The sequence below is a fragment of the Aquarana catesbeiana genome, linkage group LG02 (genome assembly GCF_042186555.1).
Source record: "Aquarana catesbeiana isolate 2022-GZ linkage group LG02, ASM4218655v1, whole genome shotgun sequence".
Taxonomy (NCBI): domain Eukaryota; kingdom Metazoa; phylum Chordata; class Amphibia; order Anura; family Ranidae; genus Aquarana; species Aquarana catesbeiana.
Window position 1 is genome coordinate 137,151,102 of NC_133325.1, and position 24,208 is coordinate 137,175,309.

General features: G+C 47.0%; 1 protein-coding gene across 1 annotated transcript in view; it reads left to right on the forward strand.

The window, feature by feature from the left end:
* LOC141127240 (polyunsaturated fatty acid lipoxygenase ALOX15B-like) overlaps positions 1 to 24,208 on the forward strand; it is a 276,986-nt gene that overhangs the window by 246,449 nt on the left and 6,329 nt on the right. The window contains exon 13 of the mRNA XM_073613507.1: positions 1,381 to 1,481. Within this exon, the coding sequence (XP_073469608.1) occupies positions 1,381 to 1,481 (101 nt within the window). The remainder of the gene's footprint in view (positions 1 to 1,380; positions 1,482 to 24,208) is intronic.

Sequence of the window (24,208 nt, forward strand, 5' to 3'; positions counted from 1 at the left end):
CCAGCATTCACCGCTCATTCCTGCACATGCTCAGTGGCATCCTGGGAAGCCTGAGACTAGCTCCCAGGAGTCTGGGAGAGGCTAGAAACACGCCTACTCCCACGGGAGGAGAACCAGGAAGTGCAAAGAAGAATAGAAAAATAAAAGGTAATTACGGCGATTTAAATTTTTTTAAACGGCATGTCAGCATCTAGGCAAGGAAGAGAATACATACAGATATTGTTCAAAATTTGGGTGGAACCCCGCTTTAAGAAGGCGGAAAGTGGAGACAGAGAATTGAAAGCAGAGGAGAAAGAGCCGCTCCTCCTAGATAACACTGTCAACTTCTACTGATAACCACCAGAATATTGAAAAAGAGTCTCACCACCTATGCTGTCTCCAGTGGATTTTCACCTCTCACTCCTAGTTCCGCTTTGTAAGCTTCCAGATGCACTGTCCTGTATACCGCCATGTACGGCTTTTGACCGCGGTGTCACGTTCTCTGGATTTGCCTCTAGGGGTCTGAAGAAGTTAGTGCTGATTGGCCAACGAAACGCATCAGCATGACGTCAGCATGCACGTGACGTCTGTGGAATCGCAGCCCGCAGCAAGTACGGTTTGAGAGGTGGAGGAGAAGTGACCCCTGGAGACCAATCTCTTGGGGAAGAAACCCTGTTAAGGCCAGGCTAGCAGCTCAAGACTTGAAATTTTGAGCCCTGCTCTAATGATTAAAAAAATGAACAAACTTTCTTAGAACATTCTATTCCTAAGAATTTTTGTTCAAAATTCTAGCCATCTATGGCCAGCTTTTAGCCTGGTAAACACGGGCTGAATATGGGCCGGTATCGGCTGGTTCAACAGATACCGGCCGGCTTCTGTCAAATTGGCATGCTGGAAAACCAGCATCAGATCAGCATCCTATGGCTATGAGTGCTGTGTTCTGGCAGAGAGGCGGTCCCCCTGTCAGAACACAATAGTTCAGTGAGGAGATTGTTGTACTAACATTTCATAGTTAGTACAGCAAACTCCTCCCAAGCTCCTCGGTTCTTTTTTTCGTTCAGTCCGCTGGGTTAAAGGAAAAAAAAAATAACTGATAGTGTGTACCAGGCTTTAGCAATTCAATGGCTTACAAAACTTTATTATAAATGCTTATGTTTCCCCTGAGATAAGTTGGAGCTCCTGGTCCTCAAGCTGTTTACTATTCCTTGTGTCATTGCCTAAATAGGAACATCCATGTCTCTACGGCATTCCTTTTTAGAGAAAAATCTGTGCCTGCAAACATTTGAAAGCTTTTCAGATTATGAATACACATATAATCGTTCTCCAAAGTATATGGCACAATGTCTGCATAAGCAGAGGAAATTACTTTATACTAAAACTTGGTTCTCTCTTTTGAGACAGAAGTCCCATATTCCTTGGGAACCAGAGCTTCTCTGATCAAATACCTGACAATGGTCATCTTCAGATGTTCTGCTCAGCATGCAGCTGTCAATAGTGGTCAAGTAAGTATGATATTACTGGTACTGTCCTTATTCATAATCTGAATTGCATACATTTAGACAGTTACAAGCATTTGACCACATCTTTGCCATTTAAAACAGCAACCAGGTTAAAGTGTGTAGCCCTCTTTCGTAGTGGGGATCCTCCCCAAACAGGATATTGTGCTAAACCTATAGGTAGATACAAGAACCAGAACCTTTGCTAAGTGGGAGAGTCCATAAAGACCTGGATGAGCAAGTTTGGGATGGAGGAACTTGACTGGCCTGCACAGAGTCCTAACCTCAACCCGATAGAACACCTTTGGAATGAATTTGAGCGGAGACTGTGAGCCAGGCCTTTTCGTCCAACATCAGTGCCTGACCTCACAAATGCGCTTTTGGAAGAACGCTCAAACATTCCCATAGACACACTCCTAAACCTTGTGGACAGCCTTCCCAGAAGAGTTGAAGCTGTTATAGCTGCAAAGGGTGGGCCAACTCAATATTGAATACTAGGGACTAAGATGGATTAAAGTCCATGTGCATGTAAAGGCAGGCGTCCCAATACTTTTGGTAATATAGTGTAGTTATTAATAGAGATATGTCCTGATAAATGTCCTGATAGATATTGGGCCCCTGATTATGATGCAGCTTCTTTCTTTGAAGACTTAAAGACAAAATCTGTGGTGATGAGGAGGTCTTCCAACCAGCCTGCAACACAGACCTAGCTATCTGGCATTAATTGTCTTTCTATCTGATCTGGCTGAATATACAGCAGCACAGTACATGTACTAGTTTGCCTCACAACAGTATAGTCTCTGGCAGGTGCAGTTGTCAGGATCACTTAGTGCTCCTGTTCCTCATTCCAGCATCTGGGGTTTCGGTTATGGCACTCGCCTTGTCTGTCTCTCCACCTGTAGGCTGATTAATGTGATCATTCTCTGGGTGGAAACCAAGCCTGTTATAAGCCAGCTCAAACCTCATTTGGGTGCTTGTGATACTTGTGTTGTTCCTGATCAAGCTCCCTGTCTGTCTGTCTGCCCTGCTTTGTTAGTTTGGATTTCCCTGTGTAGGACTTTGGACCGGATTATTGGACTATTCCTTGAACTCAGCCTGCCTTTTACCTTGACTGTCATAGAACTGCGTTATCTGTCTGCTAACCCCAATTATCTGTTTGCTTTGCTCAGTTTGCATCTGCCCTGGTGTGGTGACCAGGCACTATAGCATTGTGTATATGTCCTGGGGGCAACAGAGTACCGTTAGGCCCGCTTGCCTTATGGGAAAGGGGGCTGCTATAGGTGAAGCACACAGTAGCCAGCCATAGTGTCTGACCACCTGCGTTGGGGTAGACGTGACAGTAGTATGGCAGCTCTCCTTGAACAACATAGAAACAGCCACAGCAACACAGTCTTTGGTGGGCTATCAGTAGCACAGTCTCCGCCCACATGTCCCAGCAGCAACTCTCTGCACATTTCCTTGGCAACAGGTCAACACACCTAGGCACACTGAGAGATGTAATCCCTCACTTTGGTGCAGCTCAGTAGAGCAAACAAAGCACAGTCCCTTTCTTAGTAGTGTATGATAGTCTCTTCTGGTCCATTATTTAGTAGCATGAACAGAACATTTTTCTGAGTCTGCCTCTCACCTTTTACTGCCTCCTGGTTTCCTAAACCAGACCACAGGGGTAGAAAGTGATGTGCATAATTATCCATAAAACTGAGATATTAGCAGCTAACAGTAGAAGGCAGTAGACCCCTACAAGTGTCACCACATTAAACTAAAAAAAAAAATAAAAAGAGCACTAAAAATTTAAGACAGAGCACTTAAGCCCCATACGCACAGATTTTCTGCTGATTTTTATCTTCAGATTTACCAAAACCATGTAGTGCAAGGGCCTGCCTGATTGCATACAAATTGAAACTCCTAAGGTTTGACCTCATATTATATGGTTTTGGTAAATCAGAAGACAAAAATCAGCAGAAAATCTGATAGTGTGTATGGGGCTTAACACTTATCTACCTCACCACCCATCCCTCTGATCTTCGGCAATGATAAAGCTAATAAAAAAAAAAAAAAGGTTACTAATACTCATGTACCAATCTACCCCCCCCCACTCCCCCCTTCTGATCTTTATTTGAAAAAACTGAAGACGGCAGTGATTAAGATAGTTTTGGAGCCATGAGAAAGCCATGATTTGCTCTCAGAGTGCAAAGTTAATTAATTATATTTCTGTTTTAGGCTCAGTTCACACTAGTGCGACTCCAAAGTTGTGCGATTTCCAGTGCAAATTTATTGTGACTTAATGCGACTTATTCTACTCTATGGCACTCAAGTCGTAAGAAAGTCACATAAAAGTAGTGCAGGAACCTTTTTTAAAAAATGCTGCAAATTTATGGGTTTCGACTTGTCATGTGACTTTATGTGTCACAAGTCACATGATAAGTCGCACTAGTTTGAACCGAGTCTTACACTTAATAAGTGCTCTTGCTCTTCTACTAAGGTTTAAAATGTATGGGTCCTTTCAAAAAGCAGCGTTATGCTGTAGCTATAGCGCAGCATTAAAAAAATTTAGTGGAGTGCAATCAAAATAAATGAGAGGAAAAAAAAAAAAGACCAGAGGAGACCTCTGTTATACTGTATATTCCCAGATAGCAAGATAACTTGCCATAAATTTGTGGCAGTGTTAAATTGTAAGTCTGTTAACTGGCTGCACATTTTCACTGACAAGTTGTACAGCAAGAACTCTGCAAGTCTACAGCATGAAAATTCAGCCACAGCGACCCCTGTGGTGGGATGACTATTGCACAACATAAATGAACCAGAACTTGCAGAATGTTTGCAAACAAATGTAGCGGTACCCTCGTAAGGGCTGCTGAGTTGGTTATAGCAATCCGCCAATCACCCTGCTGCTATCCCCTCATCAATCACCCAAAAGACAATAAACAGTCAGTTGCTCTGTTTTCTTGCTTTTATTTGTGGGATGAAACTTGGAGAGATATGAGGGATGTATGAGATGCCCATGAAGATTTCAAAAGGATAGATTATCATCCATGGCCTTGGCCTTGTTAATGGATTTCCCCTGTAGAGTCCTCACTGCAGACTACTGCTTCTTCTGCTATCTATCTGACTGAAGATTTACTACTCACAGCTTCCAGTTAAACAAGATGAATCACTCTGAATAATTCCCCTGTATTAGACTGATGTGGTATTCCTGCTACAAATCAAAGAGCCAGAGGCCTATACCGCCTATCTTCCATGGCTCAATGAACTAAACAGCCCCACAGTCTCTAAAAGTTACTGCAAACATGAACTTGGCACCTGATAAACGACAGACTATTGCTCCAGCCCATCTACTTCTGTCCATACTGTGCTCCCCGGCCACACAGTATGCTACGCTACTCTCTCCAGTACTTTTGCTGCTTATGCTACACTAACCTCCTCCTTTGTATCAAAGTCCCGTGTTCCTTGGTCACAGAAATCCGATATGCAGATCTACTTCCGCCGCTTTACTCCTACTTCCTTCACTTGATCTTCTTCCCATTGAAGCTCAGTGTTCCCTGGTCACAGAAGCCCCATGCGCTCAGCAGAGCCAAAGATCTTTATCTTTAGTTTCCACTCAGATGGCTCCTCCATCCGTCCTCCTCGGCGCATGGCGCGTCCCCACATGGGGACGCCCAGGACAGCACCTTCCTTACTCCATGCTGTCTTTCCTCGAACGCCAGAACTCCTCCCTGGAAGCATGTGACCCCAGCTCATATAGGAGGCTCGCCCCCTGCCAATGCAAGTTAATGATTGGTCAGGGCTCCTCACATGAGCTGCCTGCCACTCAGGCCTCAAGTCCAGCCTCTCTTCCAGAACAATTCCTCTAGAAGCAGAGGAGGCATCTTTGAGCCAAAGTGCAGGTGGCCACACCCCCCACTATACCAACACTCCCACTCCCAGATCAAAACAACCAGGCCTTAAATGAAACACAGGCCTGGCTAAATTTACCTGTATCTGGGTTGGCCCCTAGTTTAAGGCAGTTGATTTGCTTGTCACACACATTCAGGACTTCGGAACTATAGCATGGAAGAAAGGTCATGTTATTCATTAACATAGTTGTCAACAGTTTCCGAATTGCCTGGGACATTCACAAATTCTAAGCAACTGTCACAAAATGTTCTTGTCCCGGGCAGAGTCACGAAAATCAACCTTTGTCACGGACAACTGCGGGGCTAGTTGCACAACATAATCGCAAACTGCCGGGGACACAGAACCAATCTCTCCCCCGGCCCTACCTCCTCTCCTAGCAGTAGCAGAATGGCTCAAGCAGTTCCAGGACAAAGAACACTCACTCACCAATGCTAGGAGGTCAGGTGGAGTTTGCGACCTAGTGATTGAGTGGGACTCAGAGGGGGGCTGTGGCCAGCATCGGAGCAGTGAAGATGAATGTCAGCCCGTCTTGAGGCTTCGACTGCAGCAGGTGTGAGGCTGGAGTGCACCTGACCAGAGGTATGTTTCAAGCTACAAGTTGGGCTCTTTCTACATCGCCATCTCTGAGGGAACATCGTGATGGCTGGGCTCTCTCTGTTTTTCCGTTTTTTTTTTTTTTTTGGGGGGGGGAGACACACACACACCTACCTCTATTCTCTTTTTACTATTTTTTTTTTTTTTTAAATCAAAAAAGGTTTTATTGAACATTCACATATTTTCCAGCAATAATCAATGCTCAGGTTGCAGTTACATATACAATGTTATTTCCTTTTTGGTTCATGTACATGTATACAGTATATGTTTCAACTGATCTATCCACTTATTGCATTTCTCCAGATATCGACAGTTCACCTCTCCCTGGTCCCACCATCCCAGCCCGCACTGTTTGTATTATACAATCTGTCTTGCATCCCCTCATCCTGTTTAAAGAGACTGCAGGAGTCTGGACATCACAAGCTCTCTCGGGCTTAATCCTGGTGTGTCTAGCCATTTTGACCAAATGCGTTCAAACCTGCTCGGGCATCCCCTGTGCTGGTATATGTACTTTTCCCTAATGAGGGTTTGTCCCATGTGTTCCACCCAGGAGCTGCTAGTAGGTGGAAGCGTAGATTTCCACCCCATTAGGATGAGTTTCCTAGCCTGGAATAGAGCCCTGGAGAATGCGACCCTGACCGACTCCTCAGGGATCTCCTCCCCCAGGACCCCCAGTATACAGCACATAGGATCAATGGGAACCTTTGTCTGAAACACCCCATTGAGCGTGCCCATCACTTCATGCCAGTACCGGTGGACAAGGTCCCCGTCGTGTTGTCGACAACGGGAACATAAAGGATCTGCCGCCCTGCCCATCTTATGCAGCTTTTTCGGGGTGTAGTGCAGTCTCAGTACTATGAACAATTGGGAAACCTTTTGTGCAACATTAAGGGAACACGTAGGTATGGATTGTAGGGCCTCCTCCCACTGCTCACCTGTGAGCTGGCCAAGGTCCCCCTCCCAGGCAGACATCGCATTGCACGGATAGGCCCGTAGGTGTCTTGCTAGTAACATCTGGTAGCATTGGGATATAATTCCTTTAGTTACACTACTGGACTGCAGTACACGGAACACAGGAGTGGGTGACAATGTCCACTCACTGGCGTCCCCCTGCGCAGCGACAGCATGCCACAATTGGAGGTAGGAATAGAGCATATTATCCGGAAAGTTAAACTTGGCCTGCAGTTCTATAAAGGAAAGCAGTTTACCGTTCCTAAATATGTGTGAAAGCAGTTTCACCCCGTACTTACATCATCTGGGCCCTTGTTGTAATTTTCCCAGCTCAGTATAAGATCGGTTACCCCCATATTGGACTGTGAAGCCTTGCACCCCCTGGAGTTGTCTGACCTTGTTCCATATTTTCTGTACTAGTGACAGCGTTGGGGTCTGTTTGTTGGATTTCGCAAACAGTTGTGCCTCAAGGCCCATGGGAATGGTCTCCGCTCCAGAAACAATCAGCATCATCTGCGCCACTGAGCCCTGTGGCTCTGGAGTCATGGAGCCAACCAGCTGTTGCAATTGGGACGCTATATAGTACAACCAAGGGTTGGGGACCGCCAACCCCCCGTTGTCCTTAGACCGCTGTAACTGTTCTAGCTTAATTCTGGGATGTTTAGTATTCCATAGTAGTCGACGAAAAAGTGTATTTATTATTCTGAAAACTTTTAGAGGAATTACTATTGGTGTATTGTGTAGGAAGTATAGCAGCTGGGGCATTAAGATAATTTTAATTAAATTAGCCTTGCCTGCAAGACACATCTTCAAGTTATTCCAGGTATTTATTTTGTCTCGAAAACGGGACAGCAAGGGATGTCTTTAGGGAACAGTAGTCTCCAATCCTTGGCGCTATTTGTATGCCCAAATATTTGAAATTAGTGACCAGGGGGATGGGGCAATGCTCAGGAAGTGCAACCCCCTGGTCCCCGTCCAGCATCATCAGGGCCGACTTAGACCAATTTATAGTTAACCCGGAGTGGTGGCCAAACAGCTTTATTATGGACATCACCTCTGACAAGGAATGACTCGGATCCCCCAGGAATAGTAACATGTCGTCCGCGTACAGCATTATTTTTTCGTGCAGAGTTCCATATTGAAACCCCTGGATCTGGGCACTGTTTCTTATAAGGGCTGCCAGTGGCTCTATTGCGATCGCAAAGAGCAGCGGGGACAACGGGCAACCTTGCCTCGTCCCCCTGCCCAGGGCGAAGGCATGTAAAACTCTATCTGCCATTCTAATGTTGGCCTGAGGGGATGCATACAGTAACTTAACCCATGCTATAAAATGTTCCCCAAAACCAAATTTTTCTAATACTGCCCATAGATATCTCCAGCTGACGCTGTCAAAAGCCTTGTTGGCGTCAAGAGACAGCAGTGCTCTTTGACCCCCATTATCTGCTTGCATTTGCATGTTTAGGAACAGTCTCCTCAGATTTGTGGCTGTGGACTTTTGTGGCATGAAGCCAGCCTGATCCTAATGTATAATGGAGGAGATAATCCTGTTGACCCGGAGCGCCAAGACCTTGGCAAGGATCTTCACATCACTCTGAAGTAATGAGATAGGTCTGTAGGAGCCGGGGTCAACCGGATCCTTCCCCTGTTTAAGAAGTAGAATTACATTCGCTCTTGCCATAGATTCAGGGAGTCTACCCGCTTCCAGGCAAGCATTAAAAACTTTTAACAATTCAGGAAGTATCTGTTCACCATATTGACTATACACCTCCATAGGGAGGCCATCCTCCCCCGGTGCCTTACATGTGGGAAAAGAGCAGGCCGCCATCTGGAGTTCTTCCAGAGTCACTGGAGCATCTAATTGTTTTTTTATTTTTTTTATTTTTTATTTATATCAGGAAACTGGTCCACAGGGACCTCAACAACATTACAATTTGTTAGGCATTAATGCAATTACAAACACATAGTACATGAATGGTGATGTATGTACATGAATAATATCTTAACTTTCGTATGTATAACATCAGCTTTTACCTCTGATGACAAGTGTTAGTTGGCTCAGGGTGTGACTGACGTTCTTGGTAATGACTGTCTAAACTATGACCTCTGTAGATTTCTGGTACAGAATCTCATATACGTGGGGATGTTTCGTTTTCTTGTTTGTAGTAAGTTAGGTCAGGTGGGCCCAGCCTCCTTTCTTTTTCTAAGTATTTGTGAAATAGGAGAGAGTAATAGAGATTGAAGCGGGGCAATGCCCTGTGAAGGTGAGAAAAGAAAAAGAGAAGGGGGGGGGGGATAAGTGAGAGGTGCTGAGAGTGTGGGGGGGGGGTTCTAGGGGAATTCACGTACATGAATTGTGTTTCGGATCGATGGGTACGATATCTCACGGGTGTGATATGAAAGACTATCCTTTTAAGTTGGTGGAGACCCTCCTCTGAGGGCTTGTTCCTCTGCTGAATATTTAAATATGTTCCATAGTTGCCAGGTCTTGGAGTAGGCTTCCTGTCTATTTTGGCTAGTAAGGACTAGGTCTTCCATTTTATTATTGTCTTCTATTTTTTGGAGCCATAGGTCAATAGCTGGTGGGCAATGTGATTTCCAGTAAAGAGGAATACACGATTTAGCTGCATCCAAAAGATGACGTACTACCGATTTTTTGTATATTCGTGTCGGGATGTCATTTGCGTGTAATAGAAAGTATGCGGAATCATCTGGGATTACGCGGTCTGTGAATTTTTGTATTATCTGGCGGACCTCTCCCCAGAAGCACTGTATGCGGGGGCAGGACCAAAAGATATGTAACAGAGTCCCTTTTTCCCTTTTGCAGCGCCAGCATAGATCTGAAGTTGTTGGAAAAAGTAGTAGGGCTGGGGTCCTGTACCAACGTGTAAGGATTTTATAGTTGGTTTCTTGGATTTTGGAGCAGATTGATGATTTATGTGTGAAAATGAGGATATGCTGTTTCTTCTTGTTGGTCAGATGACAATTTAGGTCCCTTTCCCACTTATTTAGGCTTGGGAGTTGATAGTCTTCTGAAGGTGTAATTAGCATGTTGTAAGTGAGGGATAGAGTATGTGCTATGGTGCCCGTCTCCGTACAATGCTCCTCCAAGGTCGTGAGGGGTTGATTTATGGCTGTAGGAGGAACTATGGTGCTGAGGAAGTGGCTTAGTTGGTGGGCTCTCAGAAAGTCTAGCTTATATTGGCCTACTGGATCAGTAAGTTCTGTAATCGTCATCCATCCTCCCATGGTAAGAAAATGTGAGGCTTGAAATAGTCTTGAATCTCTCAGGGCACGAAATTTCATGTCTTTAAAGCCCGGTTCAAAGTTGGGATTGCCTAATATGGGGCGTAGTGGTGAGTCGGTGGAGGAAAGGGAGGTCTGAGCTATCAGCTGTGTGCATACTTTAGTGGTGGTGCCTATCAGTAGTAAGTCTGCCTGGCACCATGGTGTTCTATTCAAAGGCATCTTACTCTGTGCTTTCTCTATCTGTGTCCATAGTTTGGTTTCTCCATCTCGACACCAATCTAAAAGTCTACTTAAATGTACCGCATGATTGTAAGTGCGGATTTCTGGCATGGCTAGGCCTCCGTGTTGTTTTGGAATAGAGAGTATCTTCTTGTGAATTCTAGGTGTTTTCCCTGCCCACAGAAATTTAATGAATAACGTACGTATTTGTCTGAAGTACTCTGCGGGGATATGTATGGGTAGAGCCTGTAAGAGGTACAGGAATTTGGGTAAAACTGTCATCTTGAGAATGTTACAACGGCCAAACCAAGAATGTAGGCCATTGTTCCATTGGTTGAGAAGTTTTTGGACGTTTTTTAGAAGGGGTGGGAAATTGAGTTTAAATAGCTGGGAGAACTTTGGGGGGATGTGTGTGCCTAAGTATTTTAAAGCCGTATCAGTCCATTTTAAATTGAAACTGGCTTGAAGGTGTGTGAGTTGTGGTTGTGGTATACCGATCCCCATCGCTTTCGATTTCCTAAAATTAATTTTTGGGTTTGAGAGTTTGCCATATATGTCGAATTCGCGCATTAGGTTTGGGAGGGAGATAATGGGTTTCGTTAATGAGAACATCAAGTCATCTGCGTAAGCGGATACTTTGTGCTGTGTTTTATTAACTGTTATGCCAGAGATATCTGGATTTAATCTTACGTGACATAGAAAGGGTTCTAGTGCAAAAAGTAATGGCGAGAGAGGACAGCCCTGTCTGGTTCCGTTAATGATCGGAAATGGATCCGAAATTACTCCATTCGCTCTCACTCTAGCTGTCGGGTCTGAGTATGCTGCCGAAATCCAGCTTAGCATCTTGTCTCCTAGGCCTATATGTTTTAATGTGGAGAACATGAATCTCCAACTCACCCGGTCAAACGCCTTCTCAGCATCTGTACCAAGGAATATACAGGGTTTTTTTTTTACTATTGACTATGTGTACTAAGTTTAGGACTTTGGTGGTATTGTCTCTGGCTTCTCTGGTGGGTATAAAAACCAACTTGGTCCAGGTGTATTAGGTAGGGTAAGTAGTGTTGTAGCCTGGAGGCAATAATCTTGGTGAAAAGTTTAAGATCGGTATTTAATAGGGAATTTGGGCGGTAACTCCTGCATTGGGTTGGGTCTTTGCCTTCTTTTGGTATCACAGCTATCTGCGCTTGTAGTGTGGAGCTATGTCGTTTTGCCCCTGAGCTAAGGTTATTAAATAGGTCTACCATATGTTTACCTATGGAGGGGAGTAGTGTTTTGTAGTATGCGGTGGTGAGTCCATCCGGTCCCGGCGCCTTGCCCGGTTTGGTGTTTCCTAGTGCTGTTTGTAGTTCTGTTAAGGTGATGGGTTCTTCTAATATTTCCTTAGCTTCTGTCGGCAAGGTTGGCATAAGGGAGGAGGTCACATAGTCTGATGTCATTTCCTGAGTTGGTGAAGTTGTGTTCAGGTTATAAAGAGAAATATAGAAAGATCTGAATTCTTGGGAGATGTGATGTGGTAAGGAGAATTTTTGTCCTTTGGAGGATATGATATGTGGGATGTAAGACGCTAATTTTTGTGTCCGCAGGGTCTGGGCTAGTAGCCTTCCGCATTTGTTCCCTGATTCATAAACTCTTTTCCTACAAATCTGGAGTGCGGCCTTGGCTTTGAAGTGTAATAGGTCAATGATCTGTTTGCGGGTGGTGTCAAGATCAATGCTTACTTGGTCTGATGGAAATTGTTTATGTTTTGACTCTGGTGTCTGCAGCTTGAGAAGTAATGAGGATAGTTGCGCTGTCCTTTGTTTTTTAAGTCCGGAGCCAAGTTTGATAAGAACCCCGCGGACTACGGCCTTATGAGCCTCCCATATTATCCCTGGTGAGCTGTTCAGCCTCCATGGTTGTCTTTGTGTGTTATGCATATCTGAGATTGCGTAGCACAGGGTTATTGGGGCGTGGTCTGACCATGTGATTGATCCTATTGTGGTGTCTTTGATAGCTTGTAGGTATCTGTGGGAAATCAAGAAGTAGTTGATACGTGAGTACGTCTGGTGTTGTCTAGAATAGAATGTGTAATCCCTCTCTCCAGGGTGGAAAAGGCGCCAAGCGTCTATTAGTTGTGCGGAGTGTAATGATGTAGTAATTCTCTTGCGTACGTCCCGTGAAGACGAAGACAGTCCAGTGGAGGTGTCTTCTGTCGGTATTAGAGGGATATTTAGATCTCCTCCTATGATAAGTTGTCCTTCTGTAAATTACATGAGACTTTCTATGTGATGTTTCAGAAATCTATCCTGATGGTCATTTGGAACGTAAAGGTTTGCTAAGGTGATCAGCGTTTCTCCAATTCGACCTTTCAGGAATAGAAATCATCCCTCACTGTCAGTCACTACATCAGTGAGCTTCCACAGTACCTTGGCTGAGAATAGTATGGATACCCCTCTGGATTTTGCTTCAGTGTATGTGGAGTGGTATACCGTGGGGTAATACCTGTTTTTAAGAATTGGCAGAGTATTTACTCTGAAGTGTGTCTCTTGTAGGAGGACGATGTCTGCTTTCATGCGGTGCATGTCATGAAGCAGCATACGTCTCTTTTTGGGGTGTGTTCAGCCCTTTTGCATTTAGTGAGACTGTATTCAGTACATCCATGTTCGTGAGTTTTGGGGGGTTTAGGGTAGGAGGGTATGTGTGTGGAAGGGACAGAAACGGTGAAGGGAGAGGAACAGATGGAAAAGTAGAGTAGTGGGATTGGACAGGCAATCCCAGGAGAGCAGGAATTTGTTAGGAGGCTGTGCAGCGTTAAGAGAAAATGCTAGTGTAGCTAGAGGTAGCTAAAGTGCTCTCCAGTTGTTTACTGGGTACTGAGCGCAGGCCTATGTGGGTTGGTGGATAAACAGAGCCAGAGAAGTGAGCTCCTAGATCCCTCCATCTGTCCCAGGCACTTGTTAGTGTCATATCTTATAACGGCAGTTTGACTAGAAATAACGTCATACAGTATTTCTATAACACGGATAACATATATATTAAGGCAGTAAATGGTATAGATCATTCCAACATATAAACAATAAAACTTGGAGCAGTAGAGCAGTTATAGCAAACGTTCTAGATAAATGACCCTAACCCTGACTGCCTCCCCCCCCCCCCCTCTCCCCCCCCCCCCCCTCCTCTTTAGGTTATTATTTATTATTATTATTCAGGATTTATATAGCGCCAACAGTTTACGCAGCGCTTTACAATATAAAAGGGAGACAATACAGTTATAATATAATACAATACAATACAATAGGATTAAGAGGGCCCTGCTCAGAAGAGCTTACAATCTAATAGGGTGGGGCAGGTGGTACAAAAGGTTGTAACTGTGGGGAATGAGCTGGTGGAAGTGGTAGGAGATTAGTTGGAGACGTGATAGGCTTTCCTGAAGAGATGAGTTTTCAGGGATTGCCTGAAGGTAGCAAGAGTAGGGGATAGCCGGATAGATGGAGGTAGCGAGTTCCAGAGGATGGGAGAGGCTCTGGAGAAATCCTGGAGACGAGCATGGGAGGAGGAGATGAGAGAGCTTGAAAGCAGGAGGTCTTGAGAAGAGCGGAGAGGACGATTTGGGTGATATTTGGAGACGAGATTAGTGATGTAGCTTGGGGCAGAGTTGTGAATGGCTTTGTATGTTGTGGTTAGAATTTTGAATTTAATTCGCTGGGTGTTATGAGTGACCTTATGCGCCTGTGAGCCAGGGGATGTCCCCCCCCCCTCGACTTAGTCCGTTGGCCACATAGACACATGGCAAGCGTCTGTCTCCTGGTCTAGTGTTTATGGGCATTTGCTCCTCTCCCCCTCAGTAGGGTTCCCCTGCAGGAGCAAGATGACTCCAAGTCCTCCAGACCCTCAACATGCAAAGTTTCAGTTAGTTATCTAGGCGAGGGTCTGCAAGGGTGGGGAGGGGTGGCCATTATCAACTTCAATATGCATAAAGTACTGTAAAGTGCGGGGATTTATTACCTGTCCTCTGTTTGCAGACATCTCTCCAACGTCGGTGGGGTAATCCCTTTCCTCCCTCTTACACCCCCCCAGGTAAAGCCCTCCTCCTCCCCAGCGTTATAGCTGAGGTAGAGAGAGAGGTTAACAGAGTAGATCCTGAGGACCCTGACTTGGGTCTTTTTGGTTAAGGTATAAACTGGTCCGCAAGGTGTCACCTTGAAACAGGGTATAGTCAGGATGGTTCAGCCACTTCTGCCTTCCTGTTTCTTTTCGTGCAATTTTCTTCAGTGGTTCCATCGGGGATAATAGTATTTAGTTTCTGTTTGGCATTATTTATATCGTCAGCTACTTATCCACCAGCGGGGGTACAGGGTATACCCGTCATATAGTCACTAAGACGGAGATAGTCCCGTAGCATCGTCTTATAATCAATACGCTGGCTCAGTTTGCGGGGTTTGAGCAGATGTATGTGCCATGAACGCAACATGTAGTGGGTTCTGAGGAGTTCCCTACTCCCAGCAGCATTCATCTGCACCGTCTCGGGTTGTCATGTTATTTGTGCAGGTTTTTTTTTTTTTTTATATATAGGCCAGCTCTGAACAGTATTCTGTTCGAAGGAGAGGATGCCGTGGTCTGCGGGTGGGGTGGAGGAGGGTCAGTATATGTACTGTCCACGTCTTTAGTCTCTGCTGAAGCAGAGAATGGGGGGAAATCCTCCCGCGTGGGGGACCGGTAGTTGCCGTTGGTTAAAGTTGTGCCCGCCAACAATACACATGACTCTTAATGAGAGTGTCACCCCGTGATAGCGGCTTTCTATGGGGATAGTGTCAACTGTGGGTCCATGTGGGGGAGGCTGTCAAGGTCTCGTGGGGTTCATCTTACTCACGCTGCTCCTCTCCCGATGCAGCCCGTTGTCTTCTTCTGCTCCTCTGTTGGCGGGGTGGTGCCGGTCCCCGGTACGTTGATACGCCGGATCTGCCTGAAGGTCGTGATAATATTTGAAGCCAGTCTGGTACTTGAATCTGGTCGGCATCAAGGAAACGGAACAGCGCAGGGAGATCCCCCTGTGTTTGCAGGGTGAAGGCGGCTCCATCTTTTCAGAATGTTACCGCGAGTGGGTATCGCCACCGGTAGGAAAATCCCTTCTGTTTGGCCAGGTCCAAGATGGGTCTTAACAGGGCTCTGCAACTTAATGTTGCTCTGGAAAGGTCAGGTAGCACTTTGATAGGTGATCTCTCCAGCACCACCTCACCCATCTCCCATGCTTTACGTAATATGGCCTCTTTTTGTGAGTAGCGCAGCAGTCTGCAAATAACATCACAGGGCCTCTCCGGGTCTGCCGATCTGGGGCCCAAAGCCCTATGTGCCCTATCCATTTCAATTAGGCTGGATGGGTCCTCCAGGATGATTCGGAAGATCCCCTGCACCGTCTCCCCATGTCCTCCACTTCTGCTCATTCTGGTATTCCCCGGAGCCGTAAGTTATTCCGACGGCTCCGGTCCTCAATGTCCTCTAGGTGGAGCTGGAGGGTAATGGCGGTGTCCCGATGCTGGTCCCGGGATCGCTCGAGTTCTGTCACCCGGTTTTCCAATGTGGAAATGGAAGCCTCACCCGTTGTCACTCTATCCGCCAGAGTGGTGACATCAACCCTTACTTATGTCTCGGCGGTGGGTCTCCTCCAGCCGGAGGATAAGGGCTTCAATGTCCGTTCGAGAGAGGAGGGCTTGTAGGAGCGCCCGAATGTCCTGGTCTGCCTGGTAGTTCCCGGGAGTTTGTCCAGGGGTTGCCATTTCAGGGTGAGCTGTAGTACTGGAACGGTCCGGTGAGGCGGGGATGTCAGTAGGGTGTTCCCCGTCGTTCCGAACTTGTGCCACTGTTGCAGTACTGCGTGAGGAGCCTCGTGGTGCCGCCGCTCTCACTCTGGGGGAAGCCCTCTGTTTCTGGATGAAATAGCGGTGTATATCACTGGAGGGTGCGCTGAAATGAGTCACCCGAGGTACTGCTCTTGTCCTGCATCTTCTGGCCGATTGCATGCCGTTCTAAATGCTGATTTTGCTGGTAAGGAAAGGCCGGGGCCGGGAGCTCAAGAAAAAGACAACTTCACACAGCCATGTCCAGGCCACGCCCCCCATCTAATTGTTTTTGAGCTGCTGGAGACAATAAAGGTAAATCAATGTTTGACATGTATGCGGTTAGATCTGCATCCGAGTAAGCATCCCTCGGCTTATACAGGTCTCCATAGAAGTATGCCAGCTCGGATATAATGACCTCCGGTGAGTTAACTACTTTCCCATTGGCAGCGCGAATAGCTCCAATGGCCGGCGACTGCTGTTGTCATCGTGCAATTTTTGCAAGTAGGCGGCCTCTTTTCCCCCTCCTCGTAAAATGCCAGCTTCGTGAAGAACCTTTTGGGCTCCGCAGTGGAAGATCTCAGCCGGTCCAAGGAATCCTGGGCCGACATCCATGCCTCCCTGACGGAGTCAGTAGGATCAGTTACGTTAATTTTAGTTGCCTCACCAAATCTCCCGCCTGTTCTAACAGGATCGAGGAGTTGTGTTTAACCTGTTGTATTTCCTGAATGAAAATCCCTCTTAAATGAGCTTTGAAGGCTTCCCATTTCAAATGAACATCAGTTAAGTGTCGGTGTGTTTTAAAAAAAGCCCTGATCTGAGAAGCCACTCTTTCCTGTGAAGCAAACAGCTTCAACCAGAAAGCATTTAACCTCCACGGGGCTCTGGGTAAATTGCTGGGGGGTCCGGTAGTCAGCTATAAAGCTAGTGGAGAGTGGTCTGACCATCCCTTGTTAAGTATTCCACTTTAGATATGCTACCAACCAGATTTGGGGTGCCTATGCATAAATCAATACGAGATAGTGACCCATGGGTCTTAGAGAAACATGAAAATTGCTTGCTATCTGGGTTACGATTGCGCCACATATCAATCCATCCTACCTCTGCAAGTAGACGGCTAAGAGCAGTGCCCCGTCCACCCCCAGGGGGCTGCACAGGTGGGTGTCTATCTAGTTTAGGGTCCAAATAGCAATTAAAGTCACCCAGTATTACTACCGGTATATCCGGTTTGTTAGCTAAGTAAGAGATTAACAGCTGCAGCACCTCTCTGGAGAATGGAGGGGGCACATATACAAAAGCTAATATCAATGTGATTGTATATAATTTACAATACAGAAACACAAATCTACCAGATATGTCTATCAGGGAGTCCAATTCCCGGTACACTAGGGCTTTATGTATCAGTACACTCACTCCGCGTGAAAAAGCGGAGTGAGTGGAGTGATAGGCCTTACCCACCCAGGCGTACTGCAGGAAGCTGACCGTGTCAACCCTCAGGTGGGTCTCCTGCAGGCCAATTATAGCCGGGTGGAACTTCCGTAGTCCAGCCAAGATCATAGATCTTTTTAGCAGATCATTCACTCCCCGGACGTTCCAGGACACTATGGGTGTATCCGACATTACAAAAATGTAATCCATTTCTTGTAAGTGTAACAAGGTCCTGTGGCACTGGGTAATGCATCCGTGGGCCTCCAATCTGTAGTCCATGTGCGGACTGAGATGGTCAACCGGCAGCGTGGGTCACGGGAGGTGGTGATGAAGCAGTTCATGCAGTGGAGAAGCATCAAAATTTTTGTGAAAGTGCTGTAGACTCGTTTGCAGAGTACAGTGAACCAAATAATAAATAATAAATCCAAATGTAAAATAAAACCTGTAAAACAGCCCCCGCTGACAGTGCCGAGCGAAGGGGTATCAAAAATCGTGGGGCTCGGAATGCTCTAACCGCGCCAACGGGGCACAAAAACTCAAGCCATAAAAACAGTGGCAACATGTTGAGTTCACCTAAGTGGTTAAACAACAATTGTCAAAAGCTCATAGAATATTGAGAGTCACTCGCTGGTACTTGGTAATATGGAAAGGTCCTCTGTATAAGGATCGTTAACAGCAGTAGAATGTGGGCGCCCTGTATACCTGCAACACATGGGGTAAATGTAGTCATCCTTCCTCATTTTCGCATCTGCGGCGACGCAGGTCTTGCTCGTTCTGGTCCAGCCATCCTGCAGCATCTTGCACGTTTTCAAAGAAGTGGTTCTGGTCTCCGGCTGTGATTCGCAGCTTGGCAGGGAATAGCATTGCATACTTAAGCTGTAATCGTTGCAGTCATTTTTTAACATCTGCAAACTAGGATCTTCTGCGCTGTACTTCAGCTGAGAAGTCGGGATAAAAGGAGATTTTGGTACCGTTTAACTGTACAGCCCCCTTCTCTCTAGCAAGTCGTAGTATTACTTCACGGTCCCAATAGTTAAGGAGCCTGGCCAGCATCGCTCTAGGGGGGTTTCCAGGTGGGAGAGGTCACGGTGCGCCCGTTCCACCGCATACAGAGGAGAGAAGGCCTCTTTGCCAAATATTTCCTGCAACCATCCTTCAACAAACACCGTGGGGTCCCTGCCCTCCACCTTCTCTGGGAGCCGCACTATACGGACGTTGTTGCGTCTCAGGCGGTTCTCAATATCGTCAGTCTTTTCAAAGGCCTGGTGAGCATGTTGTGCGGCCCCCCTTACATCTCTGTTTAAATGTGGCATCTGGTCTTCTATATCACTTACTCTCCCCTCTACTGCTGTGGTTCTTTCCCTGATTTTTTGAATGTCCTGGCGGAGGAGAGAGACTGTCTCCTTCAACCCCCCAAATTTTTCTTTGAGATCATCCACTGAGGCGGTACATTTGTGAACCGCATGTAGTATTTCACTGAGCGTGGGTTGTGGGCTATCCTCCACCTGCAAATCAAACAGGCCCGGCATAGGATCAGGGACAGAGTCCATAGTATTAGCGTCTTGCAGCCTGTCTGTGTCCCCCCTGCCTGCCTGCTCCATGGACACTGCTGGAAGCTGTGTACTGTTCTGTGTGGAATCTGCAGAGCCTGCCAGCTTCTGTGCGTAATATAGCATAGCCCTGTGTTGGTCTTTGGTCTTAGGGGGTTTCTGTGATTTACCCTCCTGCTCTGCTTTCTTGTCCTGGCCTCGTGGCGTTCTCTGCGGCTGAGATGTCCAGGTGCCATCTTGGAAGTCCGCGGTTCCTTCGGGTCATCATGCCCAAATTTGCAGCTGTACCTGTGTCCTGGAGTGACAGGGAGATTGTAGGCACCAGTCACTGTGGTTTTCGGGCACCAGAAAAAGCGAGGAGAGGATCAATCAGAGGATCAACAGCGGGAGCTCCAGTAAACAGGTCTGTTCACATACCGCGCTAGGCCACGCCCCTCTTTTTATTATTTTTAAACTGATAATCTCTATTCCATTTTCCACGGCTGCCAAATGCATTCAATGGGATGTGTTTTAAATGTGCTGAATGTCTGAGTAATAAGGTTAAGATGACATCTAGTGGCCATTGATAGCAATTACATGATCTGGCCACTATTTAAGATAACTTCACTGACCCCTCCTTGCTCTGAGGAAGCTAGCAACGATAGGCTAGCAAAACACAGCATCAGCACGTCAGTGATGGAGGGATGGCCGTAGTATGCAATACGAGCAGCTTCACATGGTTTTACATGTCGGAGGCACAGTGACCCCTGGAAAGGTTCCTGAGCTATGGAGACATTGACTCATCCATACTGACATCTAGGAGCTTTATTGCTCTGGCAGAGCAGAGGAAGACTGGGAGTGAACGGTGGATGTCCTAGTGGAGATGGCAGAGGTGGTGAGATGATATCTAAACTATACTGAACGTCATATGGTTTATGCCTGAGCAGCTTGGATTCCTCCCCCTCTCTCCGTTAAGTGAATTTTTCCACCATCTTCCTCCCCTGATGAACTATTCCTCCAGAATTCTAGCATTCCAGGGTGATCACACCATGTTTGACACAGGTCATTACCATAGTTGATACCTGTCCCGGATTTCCCGGGACATTCCCGGGATTTAGACTCCATTCCCGATTTTATTGTTTCCCGGTAAATGTCCCGAGAAATCCGGTTCTTCAGGGATTTTTGCCGCCGCCTGCCGCTAGAGGTCCGCGGCCGTCAGAGACATTGTCTCCGCCGGCCGCCATTTTTCAGAAGACCAGGAAGACGGCTGGGGGGGCTAGACGAAGCTCCTGCGTCGCCGCCCACCCTCCGCCCCGCCTCACCCCGCCTACCCCCCGCCCTGCTGCCAGTCTGTTATGGAAAGGGGCGGGGTTCTAGCCATGCGGCCGGCGGAGGAAGACAGTATACATTGTCTACTACACTACTAGGACACCTGAGGTGCGGAGGCGCACCGCTGGGGGAATCTGATGTTAGGGGGGCTCCACTGGGGACACCTGATGTGAGGGGGGGGCTGCACTGGGGACACCTGATGTGAGGGGGGGCTGCACTGGGGACACCTGATGTGAGGGGGGCTGCACTGGGGACACCTGATGTGAGGGGGGCTGCACTGGGGACACCTGATGTGAGGGGGGGCTGCACTGGGGACACCTGATGTGAGGGGGGCTCCACTGGGGACACCTGATGTGAGGGGGGCTCCACTGGGGACACCTGATGTGAGGGGGGCTCCACTGGGGACACCTGATGTGGGGGGGCTCCACTGGGGACAACTGATGTGAGGGGGGGCTCCACTGGGGACACCTGATGTGAGGGGGGGCTGCACTGGGGACATCTGATGTGAGGGGGGCTGCACTGGGGACATCTGATGTGAGGGGGGCTCCGCTGGGGACACCTGATGTGAGGGGGGCTCCGCTGGGGACTCCTGGTGTGAGGGGGCTCCGCTGGGGACTCCTGGTGTGAGGGGGCTCCGCTGGGGACTCCTGGTGTGAGGGGGGCTCCGCTGGGGACTCCTGGTGTGAGGGAGGCTCCGCTGTGGACTCCAGGTGTGAGGGGGGCTCCACTGGGGACTCCTGGTGTGAGGGGGCTCCGCTGGGGACTCCTGGTGTGAGGGGGGGCTCCGCTGGGGACTCCTGGTGTGAGGGGGGCTCCGCTGAGGACATCTGATGTAAGGGGGGGCTCCGCTGGGGACATCTGATGGCAGAGCAGAGGAAGACTGGGAGTGAACGGTGGATGTCCTAGCGGAGATGGCAGAGGTGGTGAGATGATATTTAAACTATACTGATCGTCATATGGTTTATGCCTGAGCAGCTTGGATTCCTCCCCCTCTCTCCGTTAAGTGAATTTTTCCACCATCTTCCTCCCCTGATGAACTATTCCTCCAGAATTCTAGCATTCCAGGGTGATCACACCATGTTTGTAACAGGTCATTACCATAGTTGCTACCTGTCCCGGATTTCCCAGGACATTCCCGGGATTTAGACTCCATTCCCGATTTTGTTGGGGACTCCTGGTGTGAGGGGGGCTCCGCTTGGGACTCCTGGTGTGAGGGGGCCTCCGCTGGGGACTCCTGGTGTGAGGGGGGGCTCCGCTCCATCTACAAGGACAAGGTGATTTTGTAAGGAAAGCTGGATGCAGGGACCAGGTATGGTCTGTCAATACTTTGGGCCCTAATGGCAAGATGGAGCAAGTCCTCAACCCAAACTTCTACAGGTGAGCTGTTGCATTGAACTGCCCTTCTCTGGTATATGCCTTACAGGCAAGTTTTCATAGTTTTTTGCATTAAGAAGAGATGTAATTTGCAAAGCCACTGGCCATAATGTAAACATGTAAATGTGTCCTACAAAGATTTTACATAACACTGCAAAACATTTGTTTGCCCTCATTCAGGGATTAGCACTGTTAGGCAGGATGTGTTATATCATTATAGTAGTTAAGATTTAGGTTAGATAGGATGTATCTCTGCTATATTCCAGGGCTCTGGAAGATAATGGCATGTCATGATCATTACATGATCATGACACGCAGATCTTTACAAAAATTTAGATTTTTAATTAAGTTCAGTGTATGTATTTATGGCCACTAAGTTGTAGTACAGTGGTGAAAATTTTTTATGGACTCTAAAGCACTATATTCTAATGCTATAGCCTATTGCTGTGCACTGTTGTTCTGTTGGAGGGCCATTTCCACTGAGATCGTGCTCCAACATTAAATTGTGATATTTATGCTGCTTTTTAACTTTGTTTTTTTGTAGGTGAATCATCACAAGAAATGTATATCTTGGTCAATACTTTGAATGTGCTAACATTTTTTTAGCTGGTGGTAGGGCCCTACCTAGGCTCTATTTACATGCATGTATGCTGTACGAGTTCTGTTCTCAGTCTCCTCCAAGAAGAATGTACAAAGTTATTCTACCTCAATTATAAAATGTTGATTATGTACAGTGGCGTAGCGTGGGGGGTGCCGTGGCCCCGGGCGCAACATTTAGGGGGGCGCAATTTCGTACCAGTAGTGTCACTACTGGCTGCCTCCTTCTAATTTTAATTTCCTGTGTCCCCCGCGCTCTGGCCACCATGTTCAGTGTTTGGCGCCCTGTGATTGGGCGTATGGGGGTCATGTGCGGCGTGTGGCTGGCCTATCTGCGATCACGGTTGCTCCTGAAGTCCTGCCTCCGCACATGACCCCCATACAACCAATCACAGTGTACTGGGAAACAATGAACGTGGCGGCAGGAGCGCAGGGGAGACAAGCACTGGAAAGTGTGAGCCGCTGGGGTGCTGTCTTCTCTTCCTCCTTCTATCCTCCGGACCGATGCAGGACAAGAAGGTGAGGAATGGATAAACACGGGGGGGAGGGAGAAGAGAAGAGAAGAGAGAGGCGCGTAAATGTAATGTCAGTATAGGAAGACTGTAGGCAGGACAGTATAGTGGACAGTGTAGTATAATGGACAGTGTAGTATAGTGGTCAGTGTAGTGGTCAGTGTAGTGTAGTATAGTGGTCAGTGTAGTATAGTGACAGTGTATTGTAGTGTAGTATAGTGGTCAGTGTAGTGTAGTGGACAGTGTAGTATAGTGGACAGTGTAGTGTAGTGGACAGTGTAGTGTAGTGGACAGTGTAGTATAGTAGTCAGTGTAGTGTAGTGGACAGTATAGTGAATAGTGTAGTGGTCAGTATAGTGGTCAGTGTAGTGGACAGTATAGTGGACAGTGTGGTGGTCAATATAGTGGACAGTGTAGTGTAGTGGACAGTATAGTGGACAGTGTCGTGGTCAGTGTAGTGTAGTGGACAGTATAGTGGACAGTGTAGTGGTCAGTATAGTGGACAGTGTAGTGTAGTGGACAGTATAGTGTAGTGGTCAGTATAGTGCAGTGCACAGTATAGTGGTTAGTGTAGTGGTCAGTGTAGTATAGTGGACAGTATAGTGGACAGTGTAGTGGACAGTATAGTGTAGTGGTCAGTATAGTGTAGTGCACAGTATAGTGGTTAGTGTAGTGGACAGTATAGTGGTCAGTGTTGTATAGTGGTCAGTGTAGTGTAGTGGACAGTGTAGTGTAGTGGACAGTGTAGTGTAGTGGACAGTGTAGTGGTCAGTGTAGTGTGTAGTATAGTGGACAGTGTAGTGGTCAGTGTAGTGTAATGGTCAGTGTAGTGGATAGTATAGTATAGTGGTCAGTGTAGTGTGTAATGGTAAGTAAAGGAATCAGGTTGGTCAGTGTTGAAATCAAGTAGGTTAGTGTAGTGGTCAGTATAGGAATCAGGTAGATCAATACTATTTGAAGGGAGTCGGGGAGGGCTAAAAGTCCGCAGGTTAGGGGGCACAAATTACTTGTGTAAACTCTATTAATTTGCAAAACCAGAAAATTAATATAAGCGGCGCTGGTGTTAATAATGTAACGTGATGCAGTGACCAAGTGTATAACCAGTGTACTGAGTGATATCAAATAAACAAATCATATATATCACACAAAGCCATCAATTGTGCATCATAAATCGCCCCCCTGGGTCAAACAAAGATTAGATAGTAAAGTCCATCCATAGAAGAGACACATCCATAGAAATATCCATA